General features: G+C 36.6%; 1 protein-coding gene across 28 annotated transcripts in view; it reads left to right on the forward strand.

The window, feature by feature from the left end:
• DLG2 (discs large MAGUK scaffold protein 2) overlaps window positions 1-22,002 on the forward strand; it is a 1,046,667-nt gene that overhangs the window by 626,176 nt on the left and 398,489 nt on the right. For all 28 annotated transcript variants that reach the window (XM_084519823.1, XM_084519802.1, XM_084519813.1 and 25 more), the window contains one exon: window positions 16,807-16,857. In XM_084519823.1, the coding sequence (XP_084375949.1) occupies window positions 16,807-16,857 (51 nt within the window). The remainder of the gene's footprint in view (window positions 1-16,806; window positions 16,858-22,002) is intronic.

Consider the following 22,002-nt stretch of genomic DNA (forward strand, 5'->3'; position numbering starts at 1 on the left):
TAAAAGAAAAGGCCTTATTCTACTATACTGTGTGTTATTCTTTATAATTTGGGCCTGCAGCAAGTAACAGAAGAAACTGTTAATTAGCTTTTTTTCTAGGTTCAGTGACTTGAAAACTTTGGCTTGCTGAGCTTTGGACGTGGGAATAAATTGATAGGAAACTTCTATGGTACAAAACGAATTATTCTGTGGCATTTTAAGCACAATTAAGCATTTGTGGGAGTTTGTTTGTTCTTTATTCTTTGGCTGTAAATTTTAGATCTTTTTGTATAATGAGAAGCATTAATTTAATACTGTATGAATCATCACAGTTTCTCTGCTGCACAGAATAAGCCTTATTTATTTCTTTTTGAGTTTCCAATATGCTCCATAGTTAAGTGAAAAGTAACTAGCTGGCTTTACTGCATCAATTTCATAAGTTGATGTAAACCCTCCCGATTACTTTGTGATGGAATTTGATTTCCTGTTCATCTTAGCTTCACGTTAATCTTAAATTCTCTCAGGTACCTTGGTTGCTCCCTTCCTCCCCCCACCTTGTCACAAAGATAAGAGCCAAGAAATACGTACTTTATTCTCCTTCTGTTCCCAGTGAGTTCCTTGTATTTCTTCAGTCTCTCATTGTTCTTCCAAATTATTATCATTGTCATTATTTTATTGTTTTGCTTTGCTAACTGTGCTGCCTATGCTTGACTTCTGTGCAGATACTCTTGTTTCTTAAAGAAGTAATTTTCAGGCTACTTTGGTTTGTGTGTTTTTTTTTTTGTTTTGTTTTGTTTTGTTTTTTTAATGAGCTGTAATCCTTGTAATAATCCTTGTTTTATTTTATATGTTTATTTACATGCTTGCCATGCAGATGATTTGTAGGATCTGTGCTTAGGGACACCAAGAGCTCTAAGCTGTTCTGGGGCAGTTGCTTTTTGACAGCTCCTGTGCTGGAAGTGTGGATGCTATGATGATGCCAAAATGGGGATGTTAGGAAAAAGTTTTAGATTTCTCCTCTTTCTTAGCTAGCCCGTCAATACACCTGCATTTAGCACATGAAAAGAGGTGCATAAAGGCTGTGAAGAAAAATAAATTCTTCCTATTCTGTCTGACTGGAAAAAAATAATGGGGAGCTATGCAAATTTCTGAGAGAGAGTCAGTAACCTGAAGTCTTTTATTGGGTAACATGAAATAGGCACAGTCTGGACCTAAAGAAGTAAATTGGAGGAAGGAGGTAGCCTTACATATTTCCACAATAAAACAAAAGTCATGTGGCATTACATAGCAAATATGAAATGTAGTGCATAACTATGACTGATGAGCAACTATTTGAAGAGAACAGAGGAGTAAAAGGAAATTCTTGTCTAAAAAGCTAGGCTCTGAATTTTTGCAAAGCTAGGGAGCTCTTGGAATTGGGGATTTTGCATTTGTGTTTTAAAATATATGAAATAAATAGAAATATAAACATATAAATATGTATACACATGTATATTTGTCCATTTACTTATCATGTGAATAAATTTGTTGCTTCCTCCTAAATAGTTTGATGATAGTTTTGGAAATTAGATTGCACATCTCATTATCTTGAATGACTCGTATATTTTCCAGATTGTTAAACACCAGTTTTCTTTGTTTGTTGTTTATACTCATCTTTCAGTCTGTCAGTTAACGTGGATTACAGTGAAAGAGCTAAATGAGGTAGAGCTCTGTGCTAGCTTTTATAACCTGTATTGGCTTGGCTTCTCTGTTCTGGCCCTTGAACACAGTGCTGTTTGGCCTGGTGATCACTCCTGTGTTCTGCATGCCATCATTTCTATAGTGGGATAACAGATTTTTCCTTTAGAATAGCAGATTGACTTAATTCATGTTTATATTCTATAGTCATATTCTATATTCTATATTATATTCAATCTTAAGGCAAGATTGACTTTATTCATGTTTATAAAATATGTTGAGATTGTTAGTGAAAAGGATGCTATATAACAAAAGACTAGTGAATTAACATAATACAATTCATCCTGAAACCTGTATAAGTAAAAGGAGCTTCATCCTGCAATTTGCTGACTTAAATGGATTTTCGCATGATGGGTAGTAGAAAAACAGGTTAATACTTTCCAAAATCCAAACCAAAAATACAGAATGGATCTTATGAATCTGATTTATTTTGCCTCTATTTCATAGCCTTTTATGTTATTTTTTATTTATTTTTTTTACCTGAAAACCTGTATATTTAAAACCTTTTCTTTTAAAATATACCATTTTAGAAAGGAATATTTAAAATAACACTGTTTTTCCTGAGTTTCTTTTTAAAATTCTGGAGGCAATTCTGAATATTTAAGCTTGCCATATTGATATAACTTTTAACTAGGGAAAAAAACATATCTCTAAAGTAAAATAACTTCAAGATTTTAGGAGATTTATTTTATCTTTCTCAGAGATGAGCACTAATTTGCATATTTGAGTGCTGCATATCAGATTACATGAAAAATCAGAAGAAAACCTTCATTGTGTCTGGCTGTAGGTATGAATATCAACATTCTGTCCATCCGTCAAGTAAAAGCATCCCTTGGTCACGTATCTAATTACTTCTTCACACTTTTATTCTGCAGAAGCCTAATACTTCCTATTTTCAATTGCCTGTGAATAACCCTGGCCTTTAGACTCAATCAAGAGGCTCTTCCTTTAGGCATTTGATTGAAACTTTGCCATTAACAGACTGGAAGAGAAGAGGTTATTGAACTGCAAAGAGGGCAACTCATACACTTGTCCATGTCCTGCTGCTTCAGGTGGCCAGAGAAGAGAAAATGCATAAGTAATGCCTCCTACTTTTCAGATTTTTACTACTTACAAAACACGTATTGGGCATTTTAGTCCTACATCATGGGTGTGCTTGAGAAGCAAATTTTCTTTTTGTCCTTGATTACCAATCTTCAGTTAACATGATGGAGATCATGAAGTAGACTTTCTGACAGAAAACTAAACTGGAAGATGGGCTTCTGGATACCCTTCAGTCACTAACAGACAGTCGGTGCCCTGGACTACACTGAAGTTAGTCTGAAATAAAGCCCCAGAATGAAGTATAGTGCTCTGGTTTCACAACTCTTCTGCCCTCTGAATCTCTGTCTGTTGGGCTAGTCCTCTTATCCTTGTGGCCTCCACTGTGGGGAAGCCAGAATGGCTCCAAACAGTTATTTTTCTCTCTCTGAGAGAAGTCAAATATACTTGTCAAATATAAGAAGTCAAATATACCCCCTCCTTTATGCCCAGATATGCTTCATTCTTAATTCATCTAAGAGAATTCATCCATGAGGTCAGTATGTGCTTCAGAATTCAGAGCAGAGCTTGTCTATTAGACTTGTTCGAACCAAGTTGATCTGAGTCAGCCTAGAATTGCATCGCCCAAACTGACCTAAACATAGTTTGAATTTGTTTTTGTATTGCTCTCCCTGTCCTTGAATTAGATTCTACTTTTGTGTCATTTTTGTTGTATTACATTACAGACCCATAGTTAACATTACTGTATTTTTAGCAGTCAGCTAAAACTGGTAGAGTCCCTGGGTTTGTGAAGATCCAATGGTTAACGTAACCTCTTGAAATTGTGCTTTTATAGTACAAATTCATGGTGTTAAGCCATCAAAACCATTGTCTTCCATAAATGTTTTTTTTTCTTTTAAGGTTTTATTCTTTTGCATAAAAGGCATAATTGGGAAACATAATTAAAAAGTTGATAATGCTGTTCAAGTAGACAAGACCATTTTTTTTGTGGCATTAACTTCACTCTGAATTTCTTTGTCATGAAGTCACAGTTCTGAAATGAAGTGGGAAACACAGCATGATGAGTACATGTGAATAGTTATCTGTAGACTTAATTTCTTTGTGGTTTCAGACAATGACACTTGCAGATAAATTTCACTGTTTCAGAAAGGTGTAGACCTTAACTGAAAGCTGTTTTCAAAAATGAAGAGTTAGTACAGGTGTCATTATCTTAATAGTTTCAATTAGATAAAGGATGAACAGAGCTTTCACATTCCATAAGACTTCATTTTGAAGGATTTCAGATATTAGATAAGCAAAATTTTAAATGCTGTTGTCAGAGATAGAAGTATTATTTTGACCTTGAATAACCTGAGAAGTAATTTCTATACGTGCTCAGTATTGAATAGACAGCTAATTTGGTTGAAAATTGGAAAAGAAAAATACTGGTTTCTTATTTTATTGGAAATGTTAGGGCTTAATTTCTGTGATGCTTCAATCCAAAGACATATCCAAAGATATACAAGAAAACTTCTTTGCAATTTCAAGGATATTTATTTTTTATGTCTAGAATTGATTTATGTTTTGCTTTACAAAGTAACTCTTAAAGTTCAGCCAAAGCAAGTTTGTTGTTATCCTGGCAATACATAATGCATCATTTGTAGCAATATTGGTTAGAAAAGGTTTCCTTCCCTTATAATCTGGTATGTGTTGTTCTTTACATTTTCCTTTGCAGTATTTTATAGTAGTGTTTTTTATTATTATTTATGTTAATTGATTTAAAATTTTAAGAATATTTTCAGTGTATTCCTATTATTCACCTAAAACAATGAAAACAAATCTGAATGAACATGATCTTACTATAATAAAAATGCAGAATCAGCAACTGAAATTTTCTCTCATTTTCCCCAATTTTTAGCCAGGGATTAACTGATCTGTGCTGTAAAACGAACAGACTTTCAGCACAGTTTCAGGAAATGTTCTGAAGCAAAGTCTGTGCTGTTGCAGATTGTGAGTGTTGACTGTTTTAGAGTGTGACTCATTTCTAATCCACATTTTACATAATTAAAAAAAAAAAAAAAAAAAAAAAAAAAAAAAGCCACTTTTAATGCAGTGAATGGGTGAATCAGCCTCAATGGTAAATTATATTTTTAATCAGTGTTTAGATGACCTAGCTTTCTGCATACAGTAGCAAACCCAAATATACTACAGATAATATCTGTTTTCCTGATATTAAAAATCCCAACTCCTGTAATTTTCTGTAGAAGGTTGACTTAGTTTGAGGGTCATAGAAAGTAAAGATACATAAAGGAGATAAATTTCCACTTTGTGAAGATCATTAATAATAACAAATGACAACTGAAGTGCAATTTTTTTTTGTTTGTTTGTATTGTTTGTTTTTTATCTTACATTGGCACATTATGAGTTGTTGTCGTGGTTCCGCTCGAGTGGGCAGCCGAGCTCCACCACAGCCGCTCTCTCACTCCCCCTCCTCAAAGAGGAATGGGGAGAAAATATGTGAAAAGGGCTCAAGGGTTGAGATAAGGACGAGAAAATCACGCAATAATTATTGTAACGGGCAAAACAGACTCGGCATAAGGAGATAGTAAGATTTATTGCCTATTACTAACAAGCGAGAGAAGTGAGAAAACAAAGGAAAAAGCAAACCAAAAGCACCTTCCCCCCCATCCACCCTCTTCCACCTCCTCCCCCCCGAGCGGTGCAGGGGAACGGGGGAATGGGGGTTATGGTCAGTCTACAGCACTTCTTCTCTGCTGCTCCTTCTCGGTCACTCTCGTCCCCTGTGCTGTGGGGTCCCACCCACGGGATGCAGTCCTTGATGAACTGATCCGGCGTGGGCTTCCCACAGGCAGCAGCTCTTCCAGAACTGCTCCAGATATGGGTCCGTACCACGGGGTCCATCCCTCAGGAGAAAACTGCTCCAACCTGGCTCCCCTACGGGCAGCAGCTCCTGACAGGTCACCTGCTCCTGCGTGGGCTCCTCTCCATAGGCTACAGGTCCAGCCCGGAATCTGCTCCGGCAGGGGTCTTCCACAGGCGGCAGCCTCCGTCGGTACAGGGCCACCTGCTCCACCGTGGTCTCCTCCACAGGCTGCAGCATGGAACCCTGCTCCACCGTGGTACTCCATGGGCTGCAGGGGGACATCCTGCTTCACCATGGTCCTCACCACAGGCCGCAGGGGACTTCTGCTCCAGCGCCTGGAGCACCTCTCCCCCTCCCTCTACACTGACCTTGGCACCTGCAAGGCTGTTTTCTCACTCCCTTGACTCTCCCGGCTGCTGTCTGGCGCAGCATTTTTTTCCCTGTCTTAAATATGCTCTCACAGAGGCGCAAACAACATCGCTTATTGGCTCAGATCTGGAAAACAATGGGGCCCTTCCCAAACATGGGGCAGCTTCTAGATCTTTCTCACAGAAACCACCCCTATAGCCCCCTGCTACCAAAATCTTGCCATGTAAACCCACTACAGTTGTCTAGTGATATATGCTTGTAAATTGTCCTGCATGAAGATGAGAATAGTTTAAAACTTCAGATTCTTTTTAGTCATATATTGCTTGTACTGAATATGCAATTCTTTATATTAGCTAGGCAGAAAACTTCTCTTTATTGGATCTTGGCAAATGTGATTGTTTCATTCTTTAGTGAGATTAATTGGGTAGTAATCATAAAAAATTAATCTTGTATAATGTCCAATATCAGGACTTAAACTTTGCAAAGGTGATGGAACAGTGAGAATAACATACTGCGTTTATCTGGAAACTAGTGAGCTATAATAATTTCTCAAATAATGTGCACGGTACAAGTTTGATTAATCACTCTGATTTCACCATCATCTTTTTCTTTAGTAAAAGCAGATTGCAGTTGTATTAATACTGTCCTTTCTTACTCTGTAAATTGTAAAAGTCTCCAACTGTTCATATGACCTCTTGTTATTCCCCCAGTGGAGGACAAATATAATTTGCAGCTGATGCTTTCAATACAGTTTTATTTCTTTAGGTCATTATGTATTTCTTTGAAATTTGTTTGTAAAATAAGTCAGAGAATTGCTCATCTTTTGTTCTCCAGGCATTTAATTTTCATGTAGAAGGACAGAAATTCTAGTTTATGGAATATTTTATTCATATATCTTGTCATTGAATATTGTCCATCTTTCTTTCAAATGTGGGACTGAAGTCCAGGAGCCATTCTCATGTGTTAAGAAGACTGATTTCATGAATAAGACAAGTTGGTCTTTAGTCGAGTGGTGATAAGTTTTGGTGTATTAGCTGCTTCTTAGATATGTGTTGCTAATCCTTGTGAACAAGAAGTTACACCATTTTGCTTTCTCTGAGCTTGTGAGGAAGAGCAGAAAACCACCTTGGATGTCTCAACCATTCGGATTGTCTTATTTATTTATTTATTTATTTATTATTTCCTGAAGCAAAATTAATTGGGCATAAGGGAGCCGTTCTGCTATGCTTTTAGTTATAGAGTGCAAAGGACTGTGGCTTCCTACCCTTACATATACTAAAAAGTCTTTCAAGATTTTAAGAGAAATAATGAATCTTTCTGCTGCTATAAAAATACTAGTAAAGCAGGTAATTCGTGTGTAAAATTCTGTTTCTGTGGAATGCATACATTTGTTTATAAATATGAATATTTATTATTTATGTGATTTTTCTTGTTATTTATTTTTGTTATTTGTGCAGGTATTTTAATTACCTTTTCAAGTCTGCTCCCTCATGCAGGTGTAATTGCATTCACAGATGAATAAATGTAAGATCAGTTACAGTGGTACAAGCCAAATAGCACCAGTGGGATTGCACCAGTGCTACTAAGAGTACAGTTTAGCCTTCAGTACTTGTGCTAGAGAAACACAAAGGAAGATAAGAAACCAAAAGAATTCAATGACTGTGGTTTGTTCACAGGCAATGAGAGAGAGCAGGGAAGGGAGCGTTAACTCTCAAGGGTAAACAAAGGTATTGGGTATCTATTTTAGGTACACAATCTGGGTCAGAGTATGCCATCATTTAATGAAGTACAAGAGATTAGAGGATGTTGGTTATATGTTTATTTATTGAGGAAATGGGGTGTGCTTATATATATATATTACATATTTCATCATGATTGCTATGTAAAACATCATGGATATCAATAAATTCAATAAATGATTGCTGTACTTTCCTTGCCTAAAATTTTGCCAGTTAATATGCTATTGATTTCTTTCTTAAACCAAGGGAAAAAAATATCTTAAGTATTTAAATGAATCAAACTTAACCCGCAGTTTATGTATTAATTTCTGCCTTTTAAACACTCTAGCCACAGTTAGCAACATTTTAAATAAAATTATGCAGATTACCATATTAAACATCAGGAAAATAACCTTATAAGTCCCAAGTTACAAATACTCCGTAATCTTAGTTGATGAAGTAAGGTCAATCAAGCAACAGCAATTTTCCATTTTTATGTGTGTTGTGCACAGAATGTAATATTATACAGGAAAATCTCCTCTAGAAATGTATGAACTGTTCAGTCAATTGAAAACTTTGATGGATCTTACTCTAAAACTGAAAAGGACTGGAGATATAGGATCCTGACAAACTGAAAGTTTATGATTTATTCATATGTTAGAGTGTCAGCAATGTCGGAAGTACAGAAGAAAATGAAAGGCAGACTGACTGCAAACTTCTGAAGCCATATAGTAAATGACCTGAACTGCACAAGAAAGAATATAATTTTGTGGAAGAAATGACTATTTCCAGTTCTATGAATGCACTGCTTCATATTACTGCACTGATGTATATTATACATTAAGGTACAAGGATAAGAAATTTTAGGATATAATTTTTTTAGGATGCAAATCATAAAAGTCTGAAATGTCTGTAGATAGTGAGCAGGCACAGATTCCTCAAATGGCAACTCCATTAGAAAAATAAGATATGTAAATCACTTAATATAAAAATCATAAATCACTTTCTGTAGACTCCTCTCCCTAGTACTTGTAAAAAAAATAAAAATAAAAAAAATAAGATGCCTAGATGACTTCTTAACTTAGATATCTATCTGTTAGATATCTGAAGGAATATTATTTTTGTGTAAGAGAAAAAATTGTACATACAAAAAATTAAATTAGCATGAGTGTCTTCTTGGTGATACTAATTTTGAACAATTTTGAATCATAGAATCATTCAGGTTGGAAAAGACCTCAAAGATCATCTGGTTCAACCTTTAACCTAGTACTGACAAGTCCACCACTAAACTGTGTACTGTTCTGGATCTGCACATTTCTTGAACCCTTCCAGGGATGGTGACTCAACCACTTCCCTGGGCAGTATATTCCAATGCTGCACAATGCTTTCAGTAAAGAAATTTCTCCTAATGTCTGATCTAAACCTCCGCTGGCACAATTTGAGGCCATTTCCCCTCAGTTTATCACTTGGTGCTTGGTAGAATAGCCCAATCTGCTAGCCTCCTCAGGCTAGCACTTCTTAGTGCTAGCCTAAATAGAATTCATACACAGATATACTTTCATTTCCATCTACTGTGACCCCCATTTTGAAATCATGACCTCTGCTTTAATCTGCTCCACTGATTATGCTTATGAAACTGGGAGTTCTGTGATGGGTTAGCATTAGGTATACAGAGTGATTGCACTTAAAAACATTTAGGCTTTTTTTCTTCTGTGGTGTATATGGCCAGCCTCATGATATGGACAGAACAGAGAGAAAAAGGAAAAGATGAAGGAAAAAATGATGGCTTACAATGTAATGAATAGGGTGTTATTAAAGAACAGCATAAAATCCCAAGAATGCGTAGGAGGAGGGTATCAAGATACATGTTATTAAGACAAGTCAAAAATGTCAGATCTATGGAGATGGAACATCAAAAAAAATCTATATTGTTGCTGAATAGGGGAAAGGGTTGTGAGTGAGAACAGCATGACAAGTAGGGGAAATGGGAAGATAATCCTTGGGCCAGATTTTGAAATTAAGGATAAGCAGGAAAAGCACATTAATAAAAGGAATCAAGGTGCATGAAGTGTATGAGTGACTTAACAGGAGCTATGAGAGAAGATTATGTTTAGATGGAAAAGATAAGGTAAAAAGACAATCATGAACAATCCTTTGGTTGAAGTGAGATTAGATAAATTATGTTTAATCCTGGGTGTATGTGCATGCTTTTGTGTGTGTGTGAGAGAGAGAGAGAGAGAGAGAGAGAGAGAGGAAAACCACCACCACCACCAACAGCAACAAAAAACATTTAGAGATAGTAAGAAGGAAGGAGAAGTAAAAAAGCATGAATGAAAATCAGAGAAGGCAGTGGAGGCTGAGTTGGAGACATGAGAAGCTATGCATGTTGCTAAGGGATACAGAGGAGGTAATTATTTTGTTCTGATCAAAGGGGAAGATAAAATTAAAAACTTGGGAATCAAACAGAGAAGAGTGATAATCATTACTCAATAAATGTTTCTTTTTCTCTAAAAGAATTAAAACAAGAAAACTCAGGGTTACAATGAGGGAGGAAGAAAAAGTAGGAGAGGATGAGTATGGTACATGGTACACAAACAGTGAAGATTATCAAATAAAAATCAAGACTTGAAGAAGGTTATAAGAGACATCTAAGAGGAAAAGAATAAGCAAAAGTCACAATATGAGCAATACAAGTTTATCATGACTGTGCTGTAGACCTTTACAGGTGTTGACTAAGAGTTGGATTTTGCTCTTGAAGCTCTGCTAATTTTTAGTTTGGGTGGTATCTTCCCTCAAGAATGTAAAATGAGTGTTGGCCAAGTGCTCTGTAGGCATCTGTGGAAGGATACATGTATTAGTTGCACATACACAGCAAAACCTTTTCCTGATAACATATAAGTTTATTTCAATACCATGTGGTCTTTCACTCATTGTTCTTCACACCAGAACAGTCATATGATGACAAGAAAGTTTTAGGTTATGGTAAATTTCTGTTCAAAGAGCTTAACATATTGTCCTTGTTTCCTGGAGGAAATTAAGGGGAAAAGAAGGAAGTGGGCTTGTTATGCACTGTGATTAAAAATAGATATGGGGTATCTTGTATAAAAAAGAATATAAAATACACTCACTCAGATGAAAGAAATAAAGTGGCATTAAATATTTTCTGGCAGTTTCTTTAGGACAGTTCAAAAACATAAAATCATCATATTTGAAATCACAGAACAGAGAAAAATGGTTTTGATATATTTATATGAAGTGAGAAAGGAAACTTTGAATGCACTTGGAAAACAATACCAAAAGGAGATCAGCAGGTTTCTTGAAAACAGTAAGGGAGCTTTTTCAACTAATGAAGAAATAACTTACATCTGGAGACAACTGAGAGCTAAATAAAGATCACTCTTTGGTCTTGTTGATATAGAAATCATGCAGGGCTGTTTAAATCCCATACTTGTTAAATTCCCCAAATGGTCTTGATGTTTCCTGAATGTAAAATGGACTGTCTTAATTATGCCACAAATTGGAAATTTTTAAAGGACAAGTATGTCCTAGGTTACTTATAAGTCATGGAGTTGGCAATCATATATTCTATTGAGGTTTTGGTGCTTAGGCAACTGATGAAACTGTACAGGTGTTGTGGTTTAACCCGGCCGGCAGCTAAACACCACACAGCTGTTTGCTCACCCTCCCCCTCCCTCTCTGGGATGGGGGAGAGAAATGGGAAAGTGAAGCCTGTGAGTTGAGATGAAGATGGTTTATTAAGACAGGAAAATAATAATAACAACAACAACAATAATAATAATATTACTACTAATAATAATGTGTATGAAACAAGTGATGTACAAAGCAATTGTTTACCACCCGCTGACCAGTGCCCAGCCTAACCCCAAGCAGTCCGGCCCTCCTCCCCCTGGTTAGCCACCCCTATATATTGTTTAGCATGATGTCAGATGGTATGGACTATCCCTTTGGCTAGTTTGGGTCAGCTGCTCTGGGTCTGTCCCCTCCCAGCTTTTGCTCCACCCCCAGCCTGCCCGTTGGCAGGACAGAGTGAGAAGCTGAAACGTCCTTGGCTTGGTGTAAGCACTGCTCTGCAACAATTAAAACATCAGCATGTTATCAGCACTCTTCTCAGCCTAATCCAAAACATAACATTCTACCAGCTACTAGGAAAAAAAAATAACTCTGTCCTAACTGAAACCAGGACAACAGGCAAAAGAATCAAAATTGCATGTTGAGTGAAAATCAGTGGCAGTGTAGTTATCTTCCTATGTGTGTGTGATAATAAAAGTAGAAGCAGCAGTCTTCTTTCTCAAAGACAGATGAAAAACAATATCCAATTAGATATAATTAAAATTGGTTTTGTTTGTAATAGGAGTCTACAGATGTTGTAATTTTTAGGCAATAGAATCTCTTATTGAAAAGAAGACTAAGCATAACAAACAGCTCTAATTACATCAATTTTATTAGAAAGAATAGGTACAGTGGTCTCTCAAAATTACAGTTGTATAAATTCTGAGTGTTTTGATGTTGTTGTCATATTGTAATGCAGTTCTTATCTTTAAAATTCATATCATGACATCTTTAACTGAACGGGTGGATGTACTGTAGAAGTGTAGCAAGAAAGAATTAGGCAATGCTTATTTGTTTCAGTGTAAAGAAGTCTATCATATCAAATAATTTCAGAAGTATAAAACCTGTATCAAATTATTATTAAGTGGAAGAAACATACCTATTACACTCTTAAGAAAGTGCCACAAGATTCTGCCACAAGTATGTGAAAATGATAAACTCAACAGAATGTTATTCTTATGGTTTTGGGAATCTGTCACAAATCTGAAGAGGTGATTTTTGTAAGAGACTACTTCAGCTTCATATGTAATTCTTAAACTGCACTAAATGAGACAAACTTCCAGAAAAATGAAGGTAAAATTCCTCATGTAAAGGAACAAATTAATCCAAATTTTTCAAATTGTACTGTATGCTCGGCTTTATTTCATTTTTGCCTACAAACCTATATATAGAGTACCTGTTTTCACATGTTCTTTATTTCTCACTCACCTAAAAGAAAGTGTCCTCTGAAGATTTTTAGTTCCTTCTTCTTAGGAAGATACGGGGTCTGCTTTGGTCTCTAGTAGCAATTAGACCTTCACCTGGAAATCTCTTTTGAATCCTGGAATCTAGATAGTTGCCATACATTGCATCTCTTAAAGAAATGTTCTTGTCAAAAGCTGGGAAGAGAACTCCAGTATAACAGATGCAGCTGTAAATGAAAGGCAATTGTTACCTTGCTTTTGCAAGCAGTTACTTCAAGCATTTGGACTTAATTGAGTATGGTAACTTATTCTAAAGGGGCTGAAAGCCCCATCACCCTCTGGATCACAAACATATTTTACACCGGGAAACTGAGAAATCTTCTTTCGTCAAAAGCATATGTTGGTAATGCTGTTGCTGAAAAACAGAGCATCAAAGGCCCTCAGAGGTTATCTCAAGGTTTCATGCTGTATCTCTTTGCGTATTTATCTTCACCAACAACATTTTTGTTGTGTGTTCCTGACTGAGGTGCATCTTGACTCCAGACTCTGTGCCTTGAAGGATGAAAGTGATTGATTGCATCCTCCCATACACCCCAACTTGTGCTCCTTACACTCTTCTGCCAGTCTTCTGAGAAAAGGTGTTGCCCTCCCCTGGGCCTGTTACTGTCACAGGTGCTGTTGAGCTCTTTCTCCAAAGAGAGGACATCAGTGTCCCAAACCAGAGAGGGAAGTCAACAGCAGTGTACATGACCCACATGGCTGTGGGCGTTAGGAGAAGGGAAGGGACTGAATTGTTTCATGTGGACATCCTAACAAGTTGGGCTTGTGGGAGCAGGCGCTGAATATCATTGTGTATGTGTTGCTAGTTACAGGTGCAGGCAAGCCCCCCAAAACAATTGGAAAAGCTGCTAAACCAGAGATCTGGGCTTTCACTGGTGTGTAACTGTAAAAGAAATATGGCATCCTTTAGGTAGGACTTTTTATCAGCCTAGAGTTAGGAGTATTTCAAAGAAAGCAGTTTTAAGGCAAGTGCTTACCAAACTTTATGCTTCATATTTAGACTCTTTACTCAGTGAAAGGAAACCTCAGGGGCACAGTTCAGATAACCTGTTTGAGACTTCAAGTGTCAGATGAAATGACGTAAGACCTAGAAGTGTCTGTTTCTCTTCACTGAATGTAAAGAGAGTTAGCTGACTACCTCACATTTTAGTATTACGGATATCAAAATTTGATATTGAGTTGAGATTAGGGATATTTGTTGTCAACCTTGCAGATCTGAGAGATGGGAAATAATATTCCCAGACCAACTTGGAAATGCTTGTGATTTCTTTGTTTGTGGAGGGGAAGAAGAAGAAACCATATGAAATAGCTTGGAATTTTTCATAACTATCTGAAGTCATGCTGAACACAGCAAATCTTGCTGGGCAACCTGATCTAAAAGCAGTAATCAGAAAATTTGTGTAAAGAGAGACATAGGAAAAGGTTCCCACTTGCAAGAAATGGAAGTTGATGGTTCAGACAACTTTTTCAGGAGCCTTGTCAGGCCAGAGGCTGTCAAGTTACACTAGAAGAAAATAGAGGGTATGCATGTATGCTGCTAAATAAGAGGACCAACAAGCCAGTTTCAGCAATGGAGCCATGATTCTCCTCCTGCTTAACTGTTGGCTCACTCGTAGGCTATTTGTTTCCAGCAGGCTCCAGACAGAAACAGCCTTAAGCACTGAGACTTGGCTGAAAATTGACTATAATTCAGCAGTGTAGGCACAGCCAGAGAGTCTAAATATGAAATAAAGTGGTGCTGCTAATGAATGGTACTGCATACATCATCATTCCACCTGCCTCAGGTAGGTGCAATCTCTTAATTGATCCTTTACAAAATAACTGCAGTGGTCTTCTGAGCAACCAGCAAGAAAGGGCAGCGAACTACATACATAGATACATATGCTTAAATAATAAAAGGAGTTGGATCAAGATCAGCCTTTTAATCCATATCATCCCTGCTGCTATGGAACCTGATAATGGATCTCTGCTGTGATTAATGGAGATTTGACCTGAACCTTTTTGGAGTTGTGACTGTGGATGATAAAAGAAACTCCTCAGATGATCATAATCAAGATATTGTTTGTGTGCAAATGCAAGTTGAGTATTCAGCTTGTGTTTTCTCCTTTCATTTTTATACAGAAGTTGCTCACTTCTCATGTGCCTCTTTTTCCCATTTTGGTGCACTAACGAGTTTTTAATGCAAAGGAAAAGTGATTATAAGCAGTGAAGCAAGGACAGCTTTATAGAGCAAGACTGAGGAATTGAAGACATAGATCAGAGCTATCCACCAGCCTAAGATAAAAGAGAAGATCATGAAAACAGAGACATATAGATAGCTTTGATTTCATTATCATTAGACAAGAAAGGACAAAAAACAGAATAGCTATAGAGCAGTTCATACCTAGTTAGTTGCCTATATTAATAAAAGACTATGCAGAAAGCATTAAAGTTATAACATAAAACAGGAAAATACCCTATAGGAAACTTTCTGTTCATATCTGTTCTTGGTGTCATGTAATGTGATTACCAGATTATAGCCATATAAAAATACAAGTATTTGTATTTTATTCATTGACGCTGTGTTTGCATTTCATTGCTAAGCATGGGTTATTTGTTTGGATCTTTCTCCCTTTCCCTCTTTCCTTTTGAACACAAGTTCTGGGGGTATTTCTATTTTTGATTTCATGTTTATCAAATCTTGAATTATAGACAAATTAAATAGTTTTGATAGCTTTTACAGGAAGCTTTTGTTTGGAAGATACATGTACCTAGTTATAATATTCACAACAAAAGTAACTAATTACATCGGAGAGGTGATTGACTAGATAAAGAGTGATTTGTATGTATTATTTTCTGATTACAGCTAGAAAGCTAATATAGAAGAATTAGCAGTTAATGGCAGAGAGGAGCACTAAATGTTGTTGTTCTGAAAAATAACCAAATTGTTCCTCCAAGATTAGGTCAATACTAATGCTTAATCTCATTTTTGTTCTTACAAGAAAAATATTTTTTTTAAGTATAAATTAAGGAAAACACTAGAGCTCAACTATTTTCCAGGAAACACCCTACCATCACAAAAACAATAAAACAGTGTGATTTACGGGCAACATCTTTTATTTTTGACTAATCATTACTTGATTTACGGGCAACATCTTTTATTTTTGACTAATCATTACTGTGCAGTTTAATTACAATGTTGTCAGCTTTTGTAGCCTTCTCAGATGCAGCACTCTACCCATTTAAGAAATTAGGAAACTTAGAAAGGGATGTTAAGTGGGTTGCCTAGAGGGACAGAAAAAATCCATGTTAGAGTGGAACAAGGTTTCACAACACTGCTTAAATCAGTGTCACATCTTCATTGGATAGATTTCTTGTCCAGTGCAATCCATTTTAGTGCTCTACATTTTGTAGTTTAATTTATTTTGACACTGAAACTCAGCATAAGAATTGCATTAACATTCTGTGCCTTTTTGATATTCAGCTGTCTATTGCAAAGGTCCTCTGTCATGTTCTTGCCCTAGGTTAATATAGTAAACAAGATATATTTCAGTATATGTATCAGCAAGTGATTTTTACATAAGTACTACAAATTTCCTCTTTGGTTTTGTATTGAAAAATAGGAGTTTGGAAGGTAATGAATAATTAATCCCTCTTTCACTTATGAGAATAATCTTTAGGAAAATGTCTTCTGTTTTTGACATGCAAACTATTTCCTCAGAAACTATTTAAATATCTGCATGAAGTCCACAAACATGCTGTATCAAATGCCACTCATATTATGTAAGTGACTTAGTTATCCACCATCTCAGTGCATTACATACTGACTTTTACTGTTTTCAAGTTTGTAGATTTGATTACATGCCATTCAATACACAGGGAGGCCAACTCTATAATTTAGACCATATAAGCAGTATGTTGAAAAATGTGTTTCAGTAAACTGATCATACTTAAATACCTGTACAATATCCCTACCAAATTACCTTCTGTGTGCATTTAAGGGATTTTCTGATTTTATTTTCTTTAGGTCAATGGAACGGAAATTGAATATGAATTTGAAGAAATTACATTGGAAAGGGTGAGTTTAATTTATTCTTCTCTTATAGGAAAAAATAATCTGTAATAAAAATAATGCAATTACTTATGAAATTAAAAACAATTAAGAATAAAATATTTTCCATTTTGAATAAAGATGTCCACTTGTTATTCTAAAGTGTTAAAAAGTGAATGATACAACAGGATAAGCTTGTCATGTTTTTAAGATGTTTCAGGTGTAGCTAATTACAGACCAGTATCCGGAATGCTTTGCTTCCTCATAACTGTGTCAGTGCTTGACTAGGTGTTTCACCATTGGGAAGAGCCCATGTAATGTGGTAATTCGATTTTTAGACTGTGACCTGGAATTGTAGAAGCTTTTCTCTTTTAAATTCCTTGATTTCCTTGCATGATAATAGAGGATGTGTAGTCTTAAGTTATAAAATAAAAATTGAAGTAGTGTTTTTAATGTTCTAGTGACAAAAGCTGCAAACCATGTCTACATGTAAAGGATGTTCTTACAACCTTTATAAAGACAAGTCTGAGTTGCGTGAGGACTCACAGTAAAGGCTTTGTTAGTAGCGTGGTTTAAGTGTAGCACAAGAAAGAAGTATATTTACAGATCACATTGCGTCGTATCTTCCTAGATTTGGTGTTTTTTTCCTTGCCTTTTGGTTACATAACTGTTTTCTTTAGACTGCAGACTTTCTTTGCCACAACATCAAGACCAGATGGGCAGCATATTGTGTGAGCAAGAAAGTCTAAGCTTTGTCATGTATCGTAGTGCTTACATGGATTGTTAGTGGATGCAAGATTGTTATTGCTGAATGCCTTCAGTATTCTACCAACATGTTGGTAATACTAAATTTTATAATCTTGAAGCAAACAGTTAGCCTTCTTCCTACACAAAATGTTTGAATGCAAAGCCAGATTTATCAAAATGTGACTGATGGCATATGAGCAAATGCCTGTAAGGTAGCAAACTACCATTAAATTAGGTACTTAGATTATACAATTCATTGCACTTTTTCTGAATGTTATATTTTTAATTGTCCAGGATAATGAATTTCATAATCATTCAATTTATAGGGATACAAGCTTATATTCTCATTGATTTGCTCACTCAGGCAAATTACAAAAGAGCAATATATCTTTTTACCACAGCCAACTCATAACAGATAATGTATAAGGTTATAGGCACTTTTATCTACTGTCTTTCAAGTTATTTGCGCATCAGTAGCTATTCATTGGACTAGAGTTTCCAAAGGTCACTGAACAGAACACATGCCTCCTGGGTGATATTTTGAAAACCGCTTCATTTTTAATAGATGTGTAACTTATCAGTGTACATACTGCAAAACGAATGTGACTTGCATCTACTGTACCTGTCTGATGCACATAAATGGTTATTCAACATATAATACCACATAATATCAGTTAAAGACTGATAAACAATGTCAGAAAAAGCTACAGATTTTAATGGAGAACATTTCAGTTCTTCATTGCTCCATTCTCCGTTGCTGAATCTGTGGCTTCTGATTATTACTGCTTGAAATGTTCTGTCACATGTATCAGTGTTTTGTCTCAAAGGCACGGTACTGTGTCTGCTGGTTTTTGTGTGAGATATAAAACACAAGTGATTGCTTTTAAATAGCTGTCATTTATGTTAGACTAACAGCATTTTCAGAAGAAAGACATTCTCCATGTTGATTACCCATTTTCTTCCACAAAACTTTTTTTTTAGAAATTAGATGGAAAATCTCTCTGTATTTAAAAGCTGTAAGATGTTTTAAGGTTGCTCTGGATGAGAGAGAATAATGTAGTTTTCCCATATCAAACAGTTGGTAATAAACTTTCCAGTTAAGCCCAGTTATCCAACTTACATAATTATGCATCCAAAAAAAAAATCCAATATTTTCTTTAATGACATTTATCCACGTTTTGAAATAGTCTATATAATTTAAAGGATTTTACAATGTAAAAGATAAAATGATTTATGGTATATTATGCCTTTTGCACTTTTTTCCACTTTCTTATTTGTGGCATAACAAAATGTAAGGTGGTTAGGGATTGACTATATAACAGCATCTCCCAATCTCCATAGACTAGCTAAGGACACCTTTAATTTAATTGTACAAAGTCACCTTTATCCATAGGTGACATGATTCTGTAGGATGTATTCCTGAAGAGAGCTACTTGCTTAGATATGATACTTAGAAAGAAAAAATGGCTGTATCCCTTGGGGTAACCATCATGTGATTGTTGGCAGAATGTGTCCTGTGTGGAGCTGGGGAGCAGTGGGGTCTTGGAAATGCTAGAAGGAAACAACACTTAGGGGCCAAGGAGTTGAATGGAGTAGAGCTTGCTGAGTGTCATCAAGTTTCACAGAATCACACAGAATCACAAAATCATCCAGGTTGGAAGAGACCTCCAAGATCATCGAGTTCAACCTCTGACCTAACACTAACAAGTCCTCCACTAAGCCGTATCACTAAGCTCTAATCTAAACATGTCTTTTAAAGACCTCCAGGGATGGTGACTCAACCACTTCCCTGGGCAGCCTGTTCCAATGCCTAACAACCCTTTCAGTAAAGAAGTTCTTCCTAATATCCAACCTAAACCTCCCCTGATGCAGCTTTAACCCATTCCCCCTCATCCTGTCACCAGACTCTATGGCAGAATATTCTCCCATATTCTTTGTGCGAGAATAGACCAACCCCCACCTCACTACAGCCTCCTTTAAGGTACCTAAGATCCAGTTGGTTTATCGATAAATGACTGTAAGAATGAAGTGGGCTTGTATAGAAAGATTGTTTGTTTTTCTGTCTATGAAAAAAATGTTGTTCAACTGTTTCTATTTAAAATGTTGTGTCTGAGTTTACAGTTTAACAAGACTTGGGGTTTTGAACTTAAAAGGCTTCAATGAGAGTTCACAAAGAGGATAAATTTGGGGCAGATTCACACTAAAGCTGTGGTCAGTGCTGTTCCAAGAGTTAAGGACATTGCCAGCCCCTCATACACTGACATGTTTTTATCCTTTTGCTCTTCTTCAGCTGTACCAACCACTCATGAGATATTCTCACTAGTCCCTGTACCCACAAGGATCACTGTTAAATACGAGCTCACTTAGAGCTCTCGTGAGAGTCTACTTAGGTAACACAATTACACAGTTAAGAGAATTCAAAATCACTTTTTTTTAAAAAAAAAAAAAAAAAAAGGCAGTTTTATTTCCTTCAACCACTTCAGAGAGCGTGAGAGTTTCTCTGCCAACTTGCAGGCATAAAATGCAGATGCAGGTGTAGACTAAGACTTGGCAAATTGTAATAGGCTACAGTGCCCAAATGCACACTTAAGAGAAAATTCCTTAAAAAAAGCCATTACTTTGCCCTAGCTTGAATATTAAAGACTGTAAAAAGGAAATTCTACATAAAATGACTTATATTAGTGCAGTGGTGTTAGTGTTCCATTACTGCATGACTTGAAAAATGTATCCAGTGCTAACAAGAGACTGATTTGCACTGGTAAATAAATCAGTGCTCAGTGTAAGAGAGAACTGAACAGACTGTGACAAAGCCTAACTAACTTCTCTAAGCCAGAGGAAAGTTTTAATTGATTGACTCCTTGTTAAAGCATGTACTGAAGAGGGTGTTTTCATAAAAGTTAATGGAATGTTGGCCAATATCAACAGTTACCTTAAAGAAGACTGAAGAGGTGAATTTTACACTATATTCAGTGCAGCCTCATCTGGAATATAATGTGGAGTTCTGGGCTCCACAATATAAAAAGAATGTTAAGGCAATGGAAAGCATCCAGAAGAAGGCAAGAAAGCTGGTAAAAGGGCACGAAGGCATGTGCTGTGAGGAGAGGCTGAGGAGCCTTGGGGTGCCCAGTCAGGAGAGGCCCTCACTGCGCCCTGCAGCCCCTGAGAAGGGAAGCGCAGAGGGAGGTGCTGCTCTCTGCTCCGTTGGACCAATGGCCAGACACATGGGGATGGCACAGAGCTGTGCCAGGGGAGGGTCAGCCTGGGCATGAGGGAAAATTCCTGTGCCATGAGGGTGGTCAGACAATGGGACAGGCTTCCTAGCAAGGTGGTTGGTGCCCTGTGCCTGTCAGTGTTCAGGAGGCATTTGGACAATGCCCTCAGAAATGTGTCTTAGCTTTTGGTTAGCCCTGAAGGGGTCAGGTGGTTGGACTTGATGATCTCTGAGGGTCCCTTCCAACTGAACTATTCAATTCAATTCAATTCTATTCTATTCAAAGAGTAGAGAAGACAGTAAGTCTCTTCATGATTCATGTTGAAGTCATGCCAAGTTCAATGTCTAAGTTCAGATCTCAGTACTTCTTTGCTCATGTAACCTTGTCTGTTCTTCAGATGTTAAGAGAAATAGGGCATTTATGGTTAGTAAAACTGTTTTCACGGAATCATTCAAATCATTTGATATTCTAACATTTATTTTTATTCTGTGTCTGTATAGAAGTAAAAATATATAACTTTTTTTTTTGGGGGAGGAGGGATAGACTGTTTAGAAAAATGAATTTATTTCAAGCCTGGCTTTTTACTTGTTCTTTGGAACCCTTACAGGTAATTACTACTGTACTAGTAACTATGCTGTTTTCACCAGTTGTTTCTTTGGTGAAAAGGCAGTTCACATAAAGGTAAAGAGGTACCTCCCCCTGAATGCTAAAGAGCATTGGAAACTGGGTTGTATTCAAATGACACAAGGAAATTAATTTGACTCAGTGTCTTATTTTTATATCTGTTTGTCATGTTTTGGCTGAGATCACTGTTTGCTTACATGTCTGGGAAATACATTTTTCACTATTAGTCAGTAATGTATCTGCCTTCTGCTTTTTCTGAGGTCTTAGATGTTGGTTGTTTCTGCAGCAGCGTGTTTTGACCTCTCAAGAATGATATTATAGGACAGTGCAGTACCAGGAAAAGCCCCTTTTTATTTCAAAAATAACAGACTGGAAGGGATTGGTCAAGAAGGGACCCTAGGAGAAGATATTTTCAAAGTTTTAAAGCATAAGCCATAGAAGTGTGCCTTTTGAGAACCCAGACTACATGAATCAATACAAGACCATCTGCAACCCCAGTGGAGTGGTCTGACATCTTCCAACAGGAGAAAGCAAATCTTTTAACATGAGTGTCCCTCAGGTACCTGTAGAACTCTTCCAAACACAGTGT

Source organism: Aythya ferina, assembly GCF_964211825.1.
Source record: "Aythya ferina genome assembly, chromosome: 1".
In the NCBI taxonomy this organism is placed as follows: Eukaryota; Metazoa; Chordata; class Aves; order Anseriformes; family Anatidae; genus Aythya; species Aythya ferina.